Source organism: Cucumis melo, chromosome 6 (genome assembly GCF_025177605.1).
Source record: "Cucumis melo cultivar AY chromosome 6, USDA_Cmelo_AY_1.0, whole genome shotgun sequence".
Taxonomy (NCBI): domain Eukaryota; kingdom Viridiplantae; phylum Streptophyta; class Magnoliopsida; order Cucurbitales; family Cucurbitaceae; genus Cucumis; species Cucumis melo.
The window spans coordinates 4,750,729-4,768,673 of NC_066862.1; the positions used below are offsets into that span (position 1 = coordinate 4,750,729).

Sequence of the window (17,945 nt, forward strand, 5' to 3'; positions counted from 1 at the left end):
ATAATAACCCATTTTTACAACACTTTCTTAATGTTTGGGTTAGAGTCGAATTCGTATTTAAGAAGAAAAAAATTGAAAAGTTAAAAGTTTAATATTTTACTTTCATTTTAGATTAATTCTTTTCGTATGTTCTAATGGTTTTAGTTAGCGTCAATAAGTTTCAGGTTCAATTTGATTTTAACTGAAAAAGAAATAAAATATTTTAAACAAATTTTATCAAAATAGTTTAAGTAAAAATGTGTCTTAACTTTATTTTTTTTTTTCATAATCAATTCCTTCTCCAAAACCATTTACTATGAATGTGATAAATATTTAAAGTATATAGATCTATGATTCGAATCAAACATAGACGACATATGTTAACGTACTCAACTATCTATGGGAAAGAATAAAAAACTAAAAGATAATATTTCAAAATATGATAAGACCATTATTAACAAAGTAATTGTGAAAGTTGCAAATTCGAGTAGGGATCAATTCTTTGAGATAAATAGCTTCAACAAATAGATCTAAATTATGAACTTAAATCTAAACACGTGACGTTTATGAAAGTTTATGAATTAAAAAAGTATCTAAATATTTTTGTTTATGGTCGTCTCAATCAAGACATAATATACAATACTCAAAATTTCAATCATTTAAACAAGAGTTATATAAATTTAAATTATTTAAAAATTCAAATTATATGTCAAATTAAAGTTAATGTTGTTTAATTTAGTTATTAGAGACTCAAGTCTCATTCAAGAAATATACGTTGCAAATCTCAACTCATGTGTATTAAATTAAAATAACATCAACGGTGCATCTCCGAACATTGTTTATTTTTTTGCATCCATTCTCACCACTCATATCAAAATGATAAATTTTCTAAGGAGTCGATAAGTTTGATAAGAAAATGAAAATAGATGTCACTTTCCTTTCCCAATATGGTAGGAATAGAAGAAATGGGTTGAGAGATGGAAGCCCTCACATGTAAACATTATTGCCTAACTTTGTGACAAAAAATATTTTATTTATTTAGTTTTCTCATGCTTTTATTTCTCTCTATGGGCTATTTTGGCCTCTTTTAATAATCATTTCAATAATGTTAAAATAAAATATAAATATAATGGCGTGTTGGGAATATTTGGCCAAAAAATATAGTTTTATATATAAAATTGATTTTGTTCTATAGTAAAATTCTGAAAATATTTAAAATTATAATAACAATGAATAAATACGACTAGTTTTTACGCGGTATCAAAAGGATATTAAACAATTGTTTAAATTAAAATTCACTTTTCATATCGGTTACCTGATTCTCGCCAATTAAGGGTAGGTTTAGATTGATGATTTCTCGTTGGAGTGTGGAAACCTATCCTCGAGTTAAATTAAATAATAATAATAATAAAACAAAATAGAAATTAAAATAAAAAGAAATTTTCGTTGATAGAAAAAAGAAAGAAAGTTGAAACTCTTTTCAAAGTATAGTGAGAAGAGTTGGATATTGAAAATTTTATTATATTTTATAAATAATTATAATTTTGTTGTTATATTTGAAAATGTCTAGAGATAAAACAAAATTAAGAAAAAACTATATATATAAAAAAAAAAATATATATATATAGCACTAAACTATTTATACTAAAGAAAAACTATAGTATACGAAAAATTAGTAAAAATATTTACAATATAAAATTTCATTATCATTTTTTAAAAATATTTTAATTTATTTTATTATATTTGAAAATACACCTATATTAAATATAAAAAAAATAATAAAGATAAAAACAAAATTTAGTATAGTTGATGATTTTTTTTTTTTTTTTTTGAAAGCAACACTTTCTAAAATATATATATATATATATATATATATATATATATATATATATATATATATATATATATATATTTAAGTAGAAGAAATGAGCGTTGAGAGGGTTGACTCCATGAGTAGTTAAACTGGGGGATTGGAGACAGAGAGTTTAAGCTCTCTCATGTGAATTTTTGTCGGTCTCTGTATATACCTTTGAAAACGTAAAAATACCAACATTATTATTGTTTTGATTCAAACTGTTGTTTCCCAACTCTAAATCTAACACTCCTAAAATTTGTCATTTCATTTACCCACAAATGGATTAGAATAAAAATAAAAATAAAAATAAATTAATTAATTGAGGTGTTTAATTTGAAAGGTTCTGAAGTTAAAGGAGATGGTTGGTTGGTTGGTTGGTTGGTTGGTTTCAAATGGAAGAAATCCGCCATTCTCGACCTTGAAACTAAAGCAGCGATAAAGACGGGTGTGTAATGGCTATGGAGACTCATATGCCCTAACCAACCAAATTTCCCTCATCAATAACTATAAAACAAACGAACCAACTACCAGCAGTGCCTTCCAACGAATCAACATTTCCCTTCTTCGCTGTCCCCTCTCATTCGATCTCTCCCCTCCCTCTTCTTAAACCGGGAGAGATCTTTTCCCTTTTCCATCCAACTTCTCCTTCTCCTTCTCCTTCTCCTTCTCCTTCTCCTTCTTCTGCTTCTTCTTCTTCCTCCTTCTCCGTCCATTTTCCTCTATCAAAATGGGTTGCGGAGAGTCCAAGCTTGCTATCTCCACTGCCGACGGCATTCTCCACCGCAAGAAATCATCCGCTAGTCGATCTAAGAGCGGAAGCAGAGCAGCTGATGGATCCAAGACCGGTGCTGCCGATTCCTCTGTCGCTGATTTGAAGGTTCCGTCTCTGAACAAAATCGATAGCTCTCTCAAGGTCGTTGAATCCTCCGAGAATAAGGTAGAGCAGCGAGATGAGAAGAAGATCGATGATGTTGCGAAGACCGAACCGGAGGTTAAGATAGAGCAGAAGATCGATGCGGCTGTGAAGACTGAAGGAGTGAAAACAGAGGAGAAAAGAGAGAAGGAGGTTGCCGGCGACAATGAGAAGAAGGAGGTTGCCGGCGACAGTGAGAAGAAGGAGAAGGAGAAGGAGGTTTCCGGCGGCAGTGAGAAGAAGGAGAAGGAGGTTTCCGCCGGTGGTGAGAAGAAGGAGAAGGAGGACGGAGGGAATGGCGGTTCTGTTGAAAAACAGGTGGCCGGAGAAACGAAAGCAGAGGAGAAGAAGGAGGACGGTGTTAAGGGGAGTGAAGTTAAGGTCGTAGAACAGGGAGTAAAAGCCGTTGAGGAAAAACCGTTGGGCGGAGAAGTTGAAAAGGCAGGAATTAAAGCTGCAGATAAAAAGGAGGTGGCCGGAGAAACGATTAAAACGGAGAAGAAGGAAGGCGGGGCTGTTGAAGAAGGAATCAAAGCTGCGGAGGAAAAAAAATTGGCTGAAGAACCCAAAGTAGAGAAGCAAAATGGTCAGTAAAATTTTGACACTCTCCAACTAATTTATTTCATACAAATTTACAAAAATGTCAAAATGATTGGAAATAATTACTATTTTAATTCACTTTTTCATATTTAAAAATATTTTCTTTTAAGCTCTTTAAGGACTAAAAATAAAAATATGGTAAAAGAAATATAATATTTAACAAAATATTTACCAAAAAAAACATAAATTTGTTTCTATTAGTTTCTCAAATTTTTATATTTTTGAAAAAATCCTTTCCAAGAATGTAATGGTAGTAGGCGAGGACAAACAAACTACACTTTCATGTACAACAAGATTTCCACTCTTAAAAAAAGTCAAACAAGTCAAAGATCTTTGGTGAGCTCGTAAAAGTTTGAAAAAAAAGATTATATTAATAAAATATTTACAAATATAATAAAATTTTACTTTCGATAATGTTTTGTCATTTAAAACCATTTCTGTCACGCACTTATTCACTAAATCACATTGTTTATAATTTACTATTAAACCAAAACGATAACATTATAACAATGAATACATATTTGATTTTGCAAGCATAACTCAACTTTAAACATCGTTACCTTCAAAATTAGAACTTTAATTCCCCGAAGAAAAAAATATTTATCTTCCCTATAAATAGTTGGAATGAAGTAAAAAGAAATGACATATGATTTAAAAGTTGTAAAAGTCTAAAAAATGTAGTTTGTGTGGACAGGAGAGGCAGTGAAATTGAAGGAAGAAAGTGAAGCTAAGAAGGAAGAAACCCAAAGCTCAGCACCCACTCCACTACAAGACAAGAATCTCAAAGATCCCAAGGTTTGATTTCTTATTATTCTTCACATTAACATTATCATTAGGGGAAAACATTTTTTTTTTTTTTTAACTACAAATTTAATTCCTGAACTCTGAAATTTGTGTGCAGAGATTGTTACTAATGGATTAATTAATGCAGGAAAATGGAGGTGATTTGGGAGTGAAGAACTCAACAGCAGAGGAAAAGAAAATAGCACCAACTAAGTGATAAAATGATTTTGTGGCCAAATTGAAAAATGATTGGAGATATAGTTATATATATTTACCCACACACACACACATATAATTACAAAAGAAATGTTAAATGATTTTTATTGTCTAAATAAGAACTCCTGTGGCTCAATAACAAGTGTAAATGATCTGTACTTACCTATTTTGTATTTTTCTTTCTCTTGAACTCCACTTTATTACGTAAAGTTATGTGCAATTGATTTTGAGTATGCTTTGTTTGTTGATCAATTTACGTTTTCTTATTACATATTTAAAAAGTGGACAGTTATTAGTATAAATACAAAAGACAAATAAACAATACCAGAAGTAATCAAGTATGAAACCTACTTTTCATGTTGCAATTAATTTATTACGTCTTCGGGAGGGTAAACATGGTCTAGAGGCTAAATGTAAACTAAAACAATAATATACTTAAAGTAAAAAAATCCCCGCTTGTAATTTTTGAAAAATATATCAAATTGTATTAACATCTAATTTCATCAAATTAGATGTCAAGTGTAAGAGTTGCAACCTTGACCTTAAATTTAAAATGTCGTTCCAACTTTTATCATTGGATAAGTTCTATTTCATTTGTGTGAATTATAAAAGCTATGTGATGTATGTGATACAAAATTCGCAAGAATTTAAAGATAAATGACAAACTTATGTGAAAACTTATGAACATTGACAAAATTGTTTGATGTTTACATTAATTAAGAGTGTGTCTGGAAGTAGTTGTTGGATAATGATTTTAGAAAGAGAGATTTAGGTACAATTGATTTTTAAACAATCAAATTTATACCTAATATCCAACTCTTAAAATTGGTTTTTTTATATATTTGGAATTGATTTTCAATTATTATGTTTAGTTAAATTTAGAGCTACTCAATTAATAATCACATTTTTTATTTTGAGAAAAAGATATATTTCTATTTATTTTATCGTTAAGTTCTTCTATACATAAATAATTATTTGTTCTATAAACAATTTTCTATCTTCTTTTGTTCTAATATTTAGAATTAAAAGAAAATTTCACAAATGCCTAACCAAAACACTACTTTTACACAAAATATGGATTAGATCAACACTTAAAAATAATCACCTATCAACAAATTTCTGTAAAATCGAAATAATTTTATATTTTTTTAAAATCAATTTTAGTTACATCAAACGCTATCGGTTAAAGAAAAAGTGATTTTAACCATATCAGACTCAATTCTTTTAAGCACACACTAAATATTTAGCGTAAAATTTGATATCATTGAAATCAGTACGAGGGTACAAATTTCTATATTCGCTATTAGTGTTGTAATAGCAAAAATTGAAGGAATGACCCAAGTTGCACAATTTATGCAATCTGAAATTATAAATGAAAATTAATACAACTACCTAAATTTGAAACGACCATACACTGTCAAAACTTGTTTGATGCATATAACAACATTTAAAATCAAAATAAAACAAGAAAATAGAAACACCCACCCATGCATATAACAACATCTAAAAAGAATTACTTACAAGTATGATTAACTCTCGTTGCAATACAATTGACAATTTATCAATGATAAAATGATAAAGACTTCAACAAATTTTACTGTATGATTGTCTATAGAAAAGATATTGTCGGACTATAACTTAATATGTTTTTATGTGAGTGGCGAAATGTAACGCTCAAAGTACATGTTAGAACGCACCGTGAACAAATAAACAAAACTAAAATACCTTAAAATTTAAGACACCATCAAAATCAAAGCAAATCAATTGGATGCTAATTAATCAAAATAACAAAACCTACCTCGGTGGCAATTAAAATGCAACTTTTCTGTTCTCCAATTAACATTCTCATCCTTTTAGGTTCAATTTTCGTTCCATGGAAAGTTATTATGGTTTTGGTTTCTAATCCAAAACGTACTAACATATAATAAAACGAACACCTAGATTAAATCATTGAAAGAAAACTCGAAGCAAAAAACAACCAATAACACAAAATATAACAAACACATGAATGCTTTTTATTCATGCTGTTCTAAATCGCACTCTTAATCTAACCTCTTCTATCCACATTATTTTAAAACTAACAAATTTTCAATTGAATAGACATGCTTATTAGAACATTCTTACTCAACCATACATTTTCCCATTATGTACAAAATAAAGAAAGCAAGTTTATTTACAAAAGGTTGAATAAATTTGATTTACCGGCCAAAACCCAACATGATTTGATAAACTCATTTACGCCATTGCAATTTTGAATAAGGTTTGAAAGAATTCACATGGCACCCGACCCCTTGCCATCGAGTACCGACTGTTCGTTCAATCTGATAAGAGGAATTCCAGGATCTCTAGAGAAAACTCGATTTCCTTTCAGATCTGATGTTCCGTATGCTGCCAGAGGAGGATCCATTACAAATCTACATGATCTCCATCCCGGACTACTTAACTCGACATTATAATACACCAAATGATCTGAAATACTATTCCCAGAGACAGATCTGCATTGATTCAGCCAGTTAGAGTATTAGGGCAAGTTCGAAAGTCCAAAAGTTTCCTATTATCGACACTAAAGTGAATCGAGTGGCTACTTTTTATAGTCGTATGAGGAAATAAGACAATCTTAGACTAATTAATCTATATTAATAGCTGACCAAATATTGAAACTTAAAAAATACTAATTATCTCCCAGTTCTCCTCATGCATCACGTTGGCAATACGTTTATTGTTTACGCGTTTTTTAAATTACTAGATCTAACTTATCGATTTTGCAGGCAAAATTTCAGAATAAATCCTTAGATGAAGCACCTCTCTCAAAAACATTAGATCAACAAGAGAAGAATTACCTGCTACAAGATGGGTCTTCACCAGAATCATCACAAACCTTTTCAACTCGATAAACAAAACTTCCGAATCCAACATTATAAAGCCAAACCTGCAGATAAGGAAGGATACTCGTTTATTTCTGCTTGACAATCGAAACTAAGTATTTTAGTGGAGTCGGCTTTCTGCTGGTATGGACTATGGTGGTGCCACCTTTCTTATCTTCAACCATTTTAAAGCAAATTCTTAAAAATTATGTTTACTTTTACAGCCCCCATTTAACAGTTAAAATAAAATCGAGACATTTTGATATCAAAGAGACATACCTCTCTAGGAAAATGGTGATATGTCTTTTTAGGAAAATAAGAATAAAATGGAGGTAAATGAGGAACGACATCATTTCCATTCGTAACTCGAAATGTATTTGGCACTATTTTGCTATAGTAAGATGCAAATACTGCATTGCCAATACGAGGTTGTCCAAATGTCATAACCTGGACGTTCTGGGAATTGTAGTTAACCTGTAATGTACAGAAAATCCTCAGAATAAGCATTCACATCCGCTAAACAAGATCTAGATTATAGCCTAAAACAAAAAGATTTATACCTTAAGAAGATACAAAAGTATCAAGTTCAAGTACTTAAAAAATGAAAAATCATGTTCAAGTACTGTAAGGCTAGTTTGACAACAGCTTTATTTTTCCTTATAAAAAAATGTTCAAGTGCAACACAGGCAGACGGAATATATTTTTAACTTTAGTCTACAGTATATTGACTATTTATGCAAATAGTAAGATTGTTATATGTCTAGCAACTTTGGCTAGTACGTCCTTCAGAAAAGCATGGAAACAAGTCATTAAGGAAGGAATAATCCAACATCACTTACTGCAAGATCAAGGCCACAAAATGCTGCCATTGCTCCTCCCATTGAATGTCCAGTCACAATGATGTCAAGGTTACCATAGAACTTCCTGGCTCTATCAACAGCAGTTAATATCGCAGGGCGTATTGTTGTGTTGTGATAAGCATAATAAAACCCATGGTGCACCTGAGGTAAAAAAAGAAGGGAAGTTATTGCTTTTCTCTCTAACTGCTCAACATTGAGTTTTAGTAAAATAATGAGATAAAGAGTCTCTTCAAGGACTGGGGTCCAAATTCTATTTGGAGTACTGTAATTAAAAAAATAGAAAATGTATAAAATAATGAAAATCAAATAAGAACTAAGAAACATAACTATATAAATAGAAGGCTAATTTGAAAAAACTCAAAGTTGAACAACAGAGAATTCTTTTAACCAATAAATTTTAATTTTTCAACTCCTTAATGCAAGTAAGTCACCCCTGATCAAACTTTATATCCTTTATAAATTAAATACTTTAGAAGCTTAGTTAGGTTCACCGGTGGATTTAGTATAGGTCTGGGGACTCCCCCCAACTTTCTGTTCTTTATATTATATAGGAAAAACTGAAATAATATACTGATACCAATGGCTTGCCCAATGGTAAAACTGTCGCCCAGCCCCCTTTAGACCTAGATTCAAGCCCCACTCCTTACATATTTTTCCAAATTATTCTTACTGAATTTATAAAGTCCCCCCACCACTGGTTAGGTTCTATCTTTTTGTAGGACTTCAAACAGACTCCATGGCTGAACTCTTTACTCTTCAATTTGTCTGTCTTTTAAAATTCTAACCCAAGTCCATCTCTCCACACTCCTTGTGCTGGCTTAATCTTTCAAAAATCAATATGATATAAAAGAAATATCACCCAAACAGTCAAATTTTGGGATCTAAACATGCACTAGAAGTAACTTTACCCAGTGCAGTCCTTCTGTACTATCATAGATAAGGATTTAAGCAAAGCACAGGAAGAATGATTGGATGGCCTTACCAAATAAGAGAGAATAGAGTGGGAAGACCTACAATCTTTTCAAAGTCTAATGAAAAGAACTAAGAACCCAATGGAGCTTCTAGAGTATTCAACTTAGATAGCAAAGAATTCACAGTCAGCGGTAACTTTACCTCTAGTACATCCTAAAGAACAGATAACAGAAAAAATTCACCATACAAACCATTGAATCCGGCATGCCAGGGTACATCAAGTCAAGCTGCTTCCAGTATAGGTCTTCAATCCAGTTTTGTATGCTGTAAATAAAGTTAAACGTATAGAGTTGAGTCAATACAACTATCGCCAACCCCCAAACAGCAGATGTTTTATTTATCTAGTCCTAGTCAACAAATGATTTGATTAATTAGTTCCATTAATAGAAAGCACAGGCAGGTTCAGAAAAGCAAAATTTCAGTGGCGTGATTTTCACGGCCATTGTTCCCCGTGGACAGAAAATTCTATTAGGTATTCGCGAAGTATCATCATAAACCAAAAAAATAAATCAGTGCATCACCCATGTATAGTGATACTTTAGATTGGAAAATTAATTCCATTTTCTCTATTGCGAAATGCAAAAGTTTGATATCACAAGAAAAAGGAAGCTATTTGTCTATTAATGAAAAAATAATCCATGTATATGAAAATTTTCACCCTGATAATCCTCTATTCATCACCTGTTTTCTTGAGTTCCTCTAAAAGCAATAACGATAGCATTAAGACTGTTTGCTACTCCAACGTATCCCTGAAGCAAAGAACAAAAAGAATATCACAACAATAAATGACAATCAAGCTTGATTATTATAGACCTAAAAACCATCCAATGAAATATACCTGTAGGCAGTGCTGCACATCAACAACCAGTTCTATAACTTCAAACCCCTGAATACATTGAAAAAGAGCATAAGTGCTGATTATTTTGGCTAAAAGAACACAAATGAAGTCAACTGTCTCAAAATTTAACTATCACAGAGTTAAATATTTGTATTTCCGTATTTGTCCACATCCAATCATTACCATCAGATTACCTAAGTACCTGAGTCAGGTCATCACATCTTGTGCATGTCCAAGTAAACAGTTCCGTTAAATCAGATATGTATGCCTGCAATCAGAGATTGCTTTTAATCCGAGCTAATAACGCACTAATAAGTACCACATAAAATGAAGAACACGAGAAGCGCCAAGCATCAAAAGAGAAAAACATACCGCAGAAGCATATTCCACCAAGATTTCGGCAAGAGTATGGTTAAAGGAAATAGCATCATCGCTGTGCTTGTGGTTCAATCTGAGCTCTGAGTTAGAGGAGTTCGAGGCCAACATTAGACGAACTCCAAGTTTCACCGAGCAAAAATAAATAAACTAACATGCACACTATGTTGCAACATTTTGCAACATTTAATAATCAAAACAACAAAGAAAAAACAAACAAGTTTAACATATTACCCCTTCCGACGGAAAAAACGATCAGGCAAGCAAAAATCGCCACTGTCAACCATCTATGCCGCTCCATAGTCCAGAAAACTAAAAGTAACATAATAAAAATAAATCAAAACACGGAAAGACAGTACAAGGCGATTAAAAGGACAATCACCAGCACCTCTAACACCAAGCAAAGAGCAACCGAAATTCGAGCGTCAATTTGCAGCAATTGAATTCAACTCACAAAATCAGAATCAAGTTCCAGAAGAAGGAAAAATTAATTGAAAAAAAAAATGAATTATAAAATTGAACAAACTTGGAAAAGGAGAAAAGCAGGCCGGAGATTAGGCGGTTCGGCCGATGATCGCAACGTTGAATTACCGGCGTCGGCACCGACTTCAATTAAGGAAAAAAGGAGTGCCGCGACATGCGTGTCGAAGGAGCTTGGCGAGTGCAATAAGTTCTTGCCGGAGAAGGAAAGGGAAATCTTCTGCACCAAACGGAGGAAGCTTAGCAAAACGGAGAATGACGGAAAACAACTCAAGAAGCCGATGATTTACGAAAAAATTAAATTTTGAGATTTCAAATTACCGAATATGCCCTTTCTTTTGAGTTTATTTACGCTTTTACCCTCCAATTTGAGTAATGCATAAAAATTAATTTAATTTTAAAATTTAAAAGTAATTTTTAATTTTATTTTTATACGAGTGAGTGATATGAAACATATGAGACGGGTGTCAAGAGTTTGAATTCTCTCTTTTAGCATGACGTTTGAACTTTGAGATGTGTCTACTTGGTCTTGAATTTCAATATTACGAACTTAATCTACAAAACTTTGATATAACAATTTTCAAAATTCATTAATCTATTATATACAAAATATTGAAAAATTGAACTTTACTTTACATCAAATTATGTATTTTTAAAGATTGAATGACCATATAGACTCAAATCAAATCTCAAAATTGAAAGACTGACCTGTCATTTAACTTATATATGCATGTGTGGTCATAGATAGATCATATGAAATGTCCATTTTATTCCACTCTTTTTCCATTTCTATTCCATTAATCTCCAAAAGATCCATCTAAAAAGAAGTTTCTCAATCTATTTTGAGGGAAAATAATTAAAAATTACTCTAACAATGGATATTCTCAGAATATCCTAAAAAAGAAACCATTTGATTCCATCCCCAAGTTCTTCAAATACAATTCATTTAATCCCAACAATAATTTCAATATCTCAAATTATTCACTTATTTATAAATATTGTGGTCCAGTTCATTTTTCTATAAATTAGAATAATTAGAAATGTAATTTTCCCTTTTTCTTTTTTTTTTTTTTCCTTTTGTATTTTGAATGTTTTTCTAATTTAATTAATACTTTAAAAAATTGTATAGATATATTACAAATGGTTAGCAAACCAAAGTGTCCTTTAAAAATAAAACAATTATACTACTTTTCACTTCACTTGTGTGTATTCAATTAAGGATCTATTTAGATTGAAAAGGGCTTAAAAGGCTAATTTAAAACATCAGAAGAGAGATTAGAGTAGTTTACACATAAAATGTACTAATGAAATTTACTTTGTTATCAACATAGTTGTCCCTAATAAACATGATATGTATGTTCGAAATCAACGTCTCTATATACAATCAATATAGATAACACGTATTGTACATTTTTTTCTCTCATACATCCAATAGCATAGAAAAAAAAAATCAAAGATTGACCACATTCTTTCGATTTCCAAGGGAGGGAGACTCATACATCCAAGAGTGTGAAAATAAAAAGCACATTTGTTTCAACCTCTAATAATTTGTCGACAGCGTAAAAGAAATAAAGTTACTTAGCCAATAGAAAGAAGAGAAGAAAAATTATTGTATTTGGTCACCAAGTGTCTGCCCCCAATAACCGTTGGATGTATGTCACCTACCATTTGATATACGATTTATAATTTGTGTCATACATCCAACGATACAGAAGTGCCAGTCAAATTGTTCTAACCTCATCCAATAATTTCTCGAGAAGAGAGAGAGAGAGATTAAGCGAGTTAACGAAACAACACTAAGAAAGATGGAAGAGAGGGAGAGAATGAACAGCAAACCTTTGTGTATAAGCCGAAAGCATGACCAACTGGGACTCAGAGAGGATCCATATAAGAAAGGGATTTGTAAGACTAAGAAGAAAGAAGTGAACTTATAGCCATAAGTAACAATGGAAACCCCACACCAAACTCACTACTTTTTCCAATACTCATTCCTATTCTCACCATGAAATTTCAGATACCTCTAAAATTTACATGGTTTAACCAGGAACCAACCAACCAACCTACGCTCGACGCATTGATTCGATTACCATTCTCCCTCTTTTTTTTACCTCACCATTGTTTTCCACACTCATAGAAGAACCACCAGCAACAACAGTAAAACTTGGATGCAATTGATACTAGAAAAAATTTTATTTTCTGGGATGGACTTGCAAATGGAAGATGATACCTGTAGTTCTGTAATCTGAATCTTTTCTTCCTCTTCTTCCTGCAATTTTTACCTGTAGTCTAGTAGGCACTGGCAAATTCATTTCCTATCAGAAGATCAAGCACAATGTGACATGGAACTTCAAGCTTCTTCTCTTTCATTCTTGTGAACCGTCAAAGCTGCCTTGCGCATTTGCTCTCTTTCTCTCTCTCCAGTTTTCACCCCATACTTTTGCTTCTGCAACTGCACGTTCTCTGTTTAGGTCGCGGTTCCTTGGCGTTTCCCTTGCTCTCCCAGCATATACAGGACTGTCTCGCAGAGATTCTTGTCGTTCTAGCTCATCCAATCCCCATTTTCGACCAGATCCACCTCCAGTGTCAATTTTGCTCAGCTCTGTACCTCCACAACTCAATTCCCTATGGAAGTCTTTCTTTCGGTAATCAGGTGAATTTCTGTAGTTCGATGGGGAACCACGTCCTCGTCCACGCTCATCAGGGCTATCCAGTCCATCTGGAAAACCTCTTCGTTCATCTCGGGCTCGCGGAGTAGAACCACCCATTCGATTGCTTTGAGAAGCAGCTGCATTAGGATCATAAGTTTGGGAAGCTAAATACGTCAAAGCAGTAACAACGTCCCCAATTAGAGGTCTTGTTGCAGCCTGCTCCTGCAAGCACATTGCTGCAACTGCCAATGCCTGGTAAAGGCCCCGCATGGGATATCGACCTTGCAATAGTGGATCAGCCATCTTAGGGAACTTCCGTCGATCTTTAAAAAGTGGCCGAGCCTGTATACCATTTGAAAGCAAAAGGCCTGAGTAATTAATTTAAACAGAAATGCACAAAGAATGAAATCAATAAAGAAAAGCGTTGAGCATACTCACCCATGCAACCAGATTGTGCTCCCCTGGACCTCTGGTATTATCGATTGCCTTGCGTCCTGTGATAAGTTCTAAAAAGACAACTCCAAAACTATATACATCCGATTTGAGAGTGAGTTGGCCAGTCATGGCATACTCTGGAGCACAGTAACCATATGTTCCCATCACTCTCGTTGAGACATGAGTCTTATCACCAACTGGACCCAGTTTTGCAAGACCAAAATCTGACAGCTTGGGATGGTAGCCTTCGTCAAGAAGAATATTAGATGACTTCAAGTCTCGATATATAACAGGGGGGTTTGCTTTGTCATGCAAATATTCCAATCCTTTCGCAGCACCAGCTGCAATCTTCATTCTGGTATTCCAATCCAAGGGCTCCTTATCTGGTGGAAGATCTGAAAAACAGGTACGAAATGTAATCAGAAAGGTTTTCAAGAATACAAATTGATGTCTATAATACTAAAGCTTCAGGAGAACCACAAAATTTGTAAAGATTCGGTGGAAATTAAGACATGCAAAACAATCCTATGATTACAGAAACCAAGAAAGGGCAACAAATGAGTCAGTATTTTGAACATCATGAATGGTTGGCTTGTGCCTAATTTCATCGCATCAATGAACTGAAGTAATATGTTTCTCATGGAAAATAATAACAAATAAATAATAAAGGAAAACTTTATTTAAGTTGCCTAGTCTAACATACTAGGTTGGTTGAGTTGGTCCACGAGTTGTGTAAACTTGAACCAACAAAAATGGTCCATTCAATGCCCTAACAAAGTGTGACCGAACATTGTAAATGGCGTACTGGCTCGGCTACATTTCAGTGACATTCAATCCTTTGTCACTTCAAACAGTAAACATAAACACACCTAACAAAGTAGGACTTCAATTACCAAAAATAGGCCATAAGTTGAGTGACACACCAGAGAGGATAACTCTTAAATAAATGATCAAATAGCATTGTCGCAAACCACTTTTGTAGCTTTTGATTCTGAATCACATGCTTTTTATGAGAGAAATTTCAATTAATAACCATATCTTAAGAATGTGATGGGAACCAAACACAAGATAAATTATCTACAAAACAGAACAAAATTTGAGAGATCCAGTACTCTAAAGATGACTATCCCCAAAATTTGCTTATACCCGATCCCCAACTCTCACTCTACTTATAATTACCAACTTGCTGAATGAATCCAACGCATCAAGAACAGTCAATATAACTCCCAAAACAGCTAGTATTTCCTTTAGAGCTAAACCTATAATTGTGCACTTCAAATAACTGGCACCTTATAATCGTACATTGATAATATACTACTTCAGGGATATGTGCATCAGATAATGCTTTCAGAATTGAAACTTAAGATTCGTTCCTTCCACAAAATGAAAAGAAAAAACAAATGGTAGATATCGAAGTCGAACCATGCAAATGATCTTCCAATGAACCCAACGGCATGAACTCATAAACAAGAAGACGTTGGTCCCCATCAGCACAATAGCCTATCAAGTTAACAAGATTCGGGTGATGCAACAGGCTTAGCATTAGAACCTCCACCAAAAATTCCCGATTTCCTTGAAGACCATTACGGTCAAGCTGCTTCACAGCCACTACCTGCATATTTCAAGGGAAATCATTCAGAACTTACATATTCATGCCATAAATTTGTGAGAAAGTATTACCTAACCTGTCCTGTGCTCTCCAGGCGACCTTTGTAAACCCTTCCAAACCCCCCTTCTCCCAACAAGCATTCTGATCTAAAGTTCTTTGTGGCTGTTGCAAGCTCCCGAAATGTAAATGTTTGGGCTGCAATGTGTGCTGTTGTTCCATCCTTTTGAACGGTTGCCTCCTTCTTAGCATCAGATACACTCCGTGACTTCGATTTATCTGTGAAAACTTGCAGCTCAGACATAGTACCAACCATAGTAACATACTAAACTACAAAAACATGTCACTACTTAGCAAAATACAAATTCCCCTTCTAGAAACAAACAGAAAGATATAGGAAGTTAAATTCCAACATATCCATAACTTCAACCAGATGCAAACCACAAAATAACTCTGCAACATGGTTCGCATAAGTCTACTGAATTTGACATTTCCACTTCTTAAACTGCTCATAGTATTGTGAATGTGCTTTAATTAACAACAGTGATGAGTGCTCTAATTAAGCTTGTCCAACTGACAGATGAACACACATTTTGCCCTTTACATAGTTTTAAGCGTTTCCATGAACGACGCTTCCTACTCTATACAGTTCCTTCTAAGTTAGTCAAAAGTTTCGCAAAATATCACCAAACCAAACCAATTGAGTTTAAAACGTATTCCAAGACCATCCTCAGTCAAGAACAAAACAGAAATTACCACAGAGAACACAATGAGGAAGTTCACAAAACAGCACCAAAGACAACAAGGGTCCCAAAAACACAAACCCAATTCAAAAAGAAACCCAGCCACAACAACCAAACCAAACGCCATTCAATTATTCAGATCAAAAATTGTCCCAAAAACCTATCACCAACAAAAAATCGAAGAACCACCAAAAATTGGCAGAGTTCAAGAAAGCCACAGCTCAAATAACAAAGAAAAGAAACAAAAACCCTACAGAATTAACCCCAGAAAATGAAGAGTACGCCATTGATTAAATCTCACCTGAGCTCACTCTGGTAACATGGTGAGACTGAGCGGTGGAGCCATCCTTAGCAGTATCCTTCTTAGTAGCTTCCTTGACACCATTACTACCATCTTCATCGGAGGATCCAAAACAAGGAAAACACCCACCCATAATCAAAGAAACAAAAGGAAAAAAAAAAAGAAAAAAAAGAAAGAGAAAGAAAATCCACCAGAAAGAAGCCAATTACAGGGCCAAATTTAAGTTAAATAAAAACCGATTCATAATCATCCAACCCTTAAAATTGGGCCTTGTTACTGAAATTCTGAAACAAACCCATCTCCAAAATTCCATCAACACCCGTTTCTGTTGGTGGGTTTGAATTGTGGGTGGGCATTAAAGGGAAAGATCGCGACCAACATGTCCGAGAAGCAGATCACCAAATCGAAGAAACTGACATCGTGGAAGAGTAGCAAGGTAAAGAGAAAGGAATGTGAATGTGAAAATGAAAACCTTTTTTTTTTTTTTTTTAATTATTATTATTATTTTAAATTTTAAATTTTGAAAAAAAGCCAAAAGAAAAAGAAAAGAGAGAGAGAGTGGATTAAGTAGAAAATAAGATATTTAAATGAGGTAATGAATTGAAAGAGCAAATCTGGGTGCAATTAATTTCTTAGTTGCAAATTGGAAAAATAAATAAATAAATAAATAAATTTCTTTAAGAAAAAAGAAAATAATAATAAATAATAAAATATTATTTTTTACTACGGGGGCAGTGGCAGAAGGGATCGGTAATAGTAATGATCGTGGTCGGAGGGGGTGGGTCCCGGCGGTGGAGCCACATTTGCGATGGACATTCTTAAGCACATGTTTTAAATCCTCCTTTTTATCCCCCCCCCCCCCCCTCCCTTCTTATTATCCATTACTACTACTACTTCTTCTTCTTCTTCTTCTTCTTCTTCTTCTTCTTCTAACCAAACGCTATTTCCATTTCTGCCTTTCCTTCCTATGTTCTATTGTTGTTATTATATATAATCTCATATTCCTTCGCTTTTCTTTTTCTTTTTCTCATTCATTCACTTTGTGTATTCTCAATTAATCTTAAATTTAATTTGAGTTCCTTTACTATACTGAATTTTTAACTTTTAAGGGCTTTTCTTTTTTAATTTTTAATTATTAATTATCCTAGTCTAATATATGTATACTTTAACTTGACAAATAGCTCAGTAGATGTATCAATAACCATTCTAAAGTTGCATTATGTATATATATACTCTTGACTTTAGTGAAGTTTTGTTTATGCCTATTTTTAAATTTATTCCATCTTGAAGTTGTTCAGAAAACTAATAGTTCAATATTCTGTTTTGTTAATCTTGCATTTGCATTCGTACAATTCTTATATGTAATCTTATTAAAGTTTATCATAATGACGTTGATACATCTAAAAATTTTAGGAGCCGTTTGGGAGAAAGGTTGAGTTATGGGGGTTTAGGATTATGATATATGTTTTTGGAGAAA

The 17,945-nt window shown here is 33.3% G+C and overlaps 3 protein-coding genes across 5 annotated transcripts; 1 reads left to right on the plus strand and 2 right to left on the minus strand.

The window, feature by feature from the left end:
- Positions 1-2,359: 2,359 nt before the first annotated feature.
- Positions 2,360-4,579, plus strand: LOC103483804 (uncharacterized). Its single transcript, XM_008440592.3, has 3 exons — positions 2,360-3,333; positions 4,042-4,142; positions 4,279-4,579. The coding sequence occupies exons 1-3, from the start codon at positions 2,562-2,564 to the stop codon at positions 4,345-4,347; spliced, it is 942 nt and encodes a 313-aa protein (XP_008438814.1). The 5' UTR covers positions 2,360-2,561; the 3' UTR covers positions 4,348-4,579.
- Positions 4,580-6,340: 1,761 nt separating this feature from the next.
- On the minus strand, positions 6,341-11,020 carry LOC103483805 (lipase-like). Of its 3 annotated transcripts, none has more exons than XM_051086152.1 (11): positions 10,847-11,020; positions 10,490-10,567; positions 10,253-10,338; positions 10,083-10,148; positions 9,881-9,928; positions 9,724-9,791; positions 9,234-9,306; positions 8,050-8,211; positions 7,490-7,684; positions 7,187-7,275; positions 6,341-6,841 (listed from the first exon to the last, which is right to left on the minus strand). In XM_051086152.1, the coding sequence occupies exons 2-11, from the start codon at positions 10,554-10,556 to the stop codon at positions 6,619-6,621; spliced, it is 1,077 nt and encodes a 358-aa protein (XP_050942109.1). In that variant the 5' UTR covers positions 10,557-10,567; positions 10,847-11,020; the 3' UTR covers positions 6,341-6,618. The 3 variants fall into 3 exon arrangements, with proteins under 3 accessions (XP_050942109.1, XP_008438817.1, XP_008438819.1); XM_008440595.3 differs by having other exon boundaries at positions 10,782-11,018; XM_008440597.3 differs by lacking the exon at positions 10,847-11,020 and adding an exon at positions 10,644-10,734.
- A 1,307-nt stretch (positions 11,021-12,327) lies between these two features.
- LOC103483807 (serine/threonine-protein kinase PBL27) lies at positions 12,328-16,949 on the minus strand. Its single transcript, XM_008440598.3, has 5 exons — positions 16,469-16,949; positions 15,504-15,703; positions 15,241-15,430; positions 13,822-14,213; positions 12,328-13,725 (listed from the first exon to the last, which is right to left on the minus strand). The coding sequence occupies exons 1-5, from the start codon at positions 16,599-16,601 to the stop codon at positions 13,099-13,101; spliced, it is 1,542 nt and encodes a 513-aa protein (XP_008438820.1). The 5' UTR covers positions 16,602-16,949; the 3' UTR covers positions 12,328-13,098.
- Between the last annotated feature and the right edge of the window lie 996 nt (positions 16,950-17,945).

Coding starts and splice junctions, on each gene's coding strand:
- LOC103483804 (XM_008440592.3), top strand. CDS start 2,562: ATGGGTTGCGGAGAGTCCAAGCTTGCTATCTCCACTGCCGACGGCATT. Junction 3,334..4,041: donor CAAAGTAGAGAAGCAAAATG/GTCAGTAAAATT, acceptor TTGTGTGGACAG/GAGAGGCAGTGAAATTGAAG. Junction 4,143..4,278: donor AGAATCTCAAAGATCCCAAG/GTTTGATTTCTT, acceptor TAATTAATGCAG/GAAAATGGAGGTGATTTGGG.
- LOC103483805 (XM_051086152.1), bottom strand. CDS start 10,556: ATGGAGCGGCATAGATGGTTGACAGTGGCGATTTTTGCTTGCCTGATC. Junction 10,339..10,489: donor CGTTTTTTCCGTCGGAAGGG/GTAATATGTTAA, acceptor CCTCTAACTCAG/AGCTCAGATTGAACCACAAG. Junction 7,685..8,049: donor TTTGTGGCCTTGATCTTGCA/GTAAGTGATGTT, acceptor TGTACATTACAG/GTTAACTACAATTCCCAGAA.
- LOC103483807 (XM_008440598.3), bottom strand. CDS start 16,601: ATGGGTGGGTGTTTTCCTTGTTTTGGATCCTCCGATGAAGATGGTAGT. Junction 15,431..15,503: donor GCCTGGAGAGCACAGGACAG/GTTAGGTAATAC, acceptor TGAAATATGCAG/GTAGTGGCTGTGAAGCAGCT. Junction 14,214..15,240: donor ATTGGAAGATCATTTGCATG/GTTCGACTTCGA, acceptor CCTGTTTTTCAG/ATCTTCCACCAGATAAGGAG.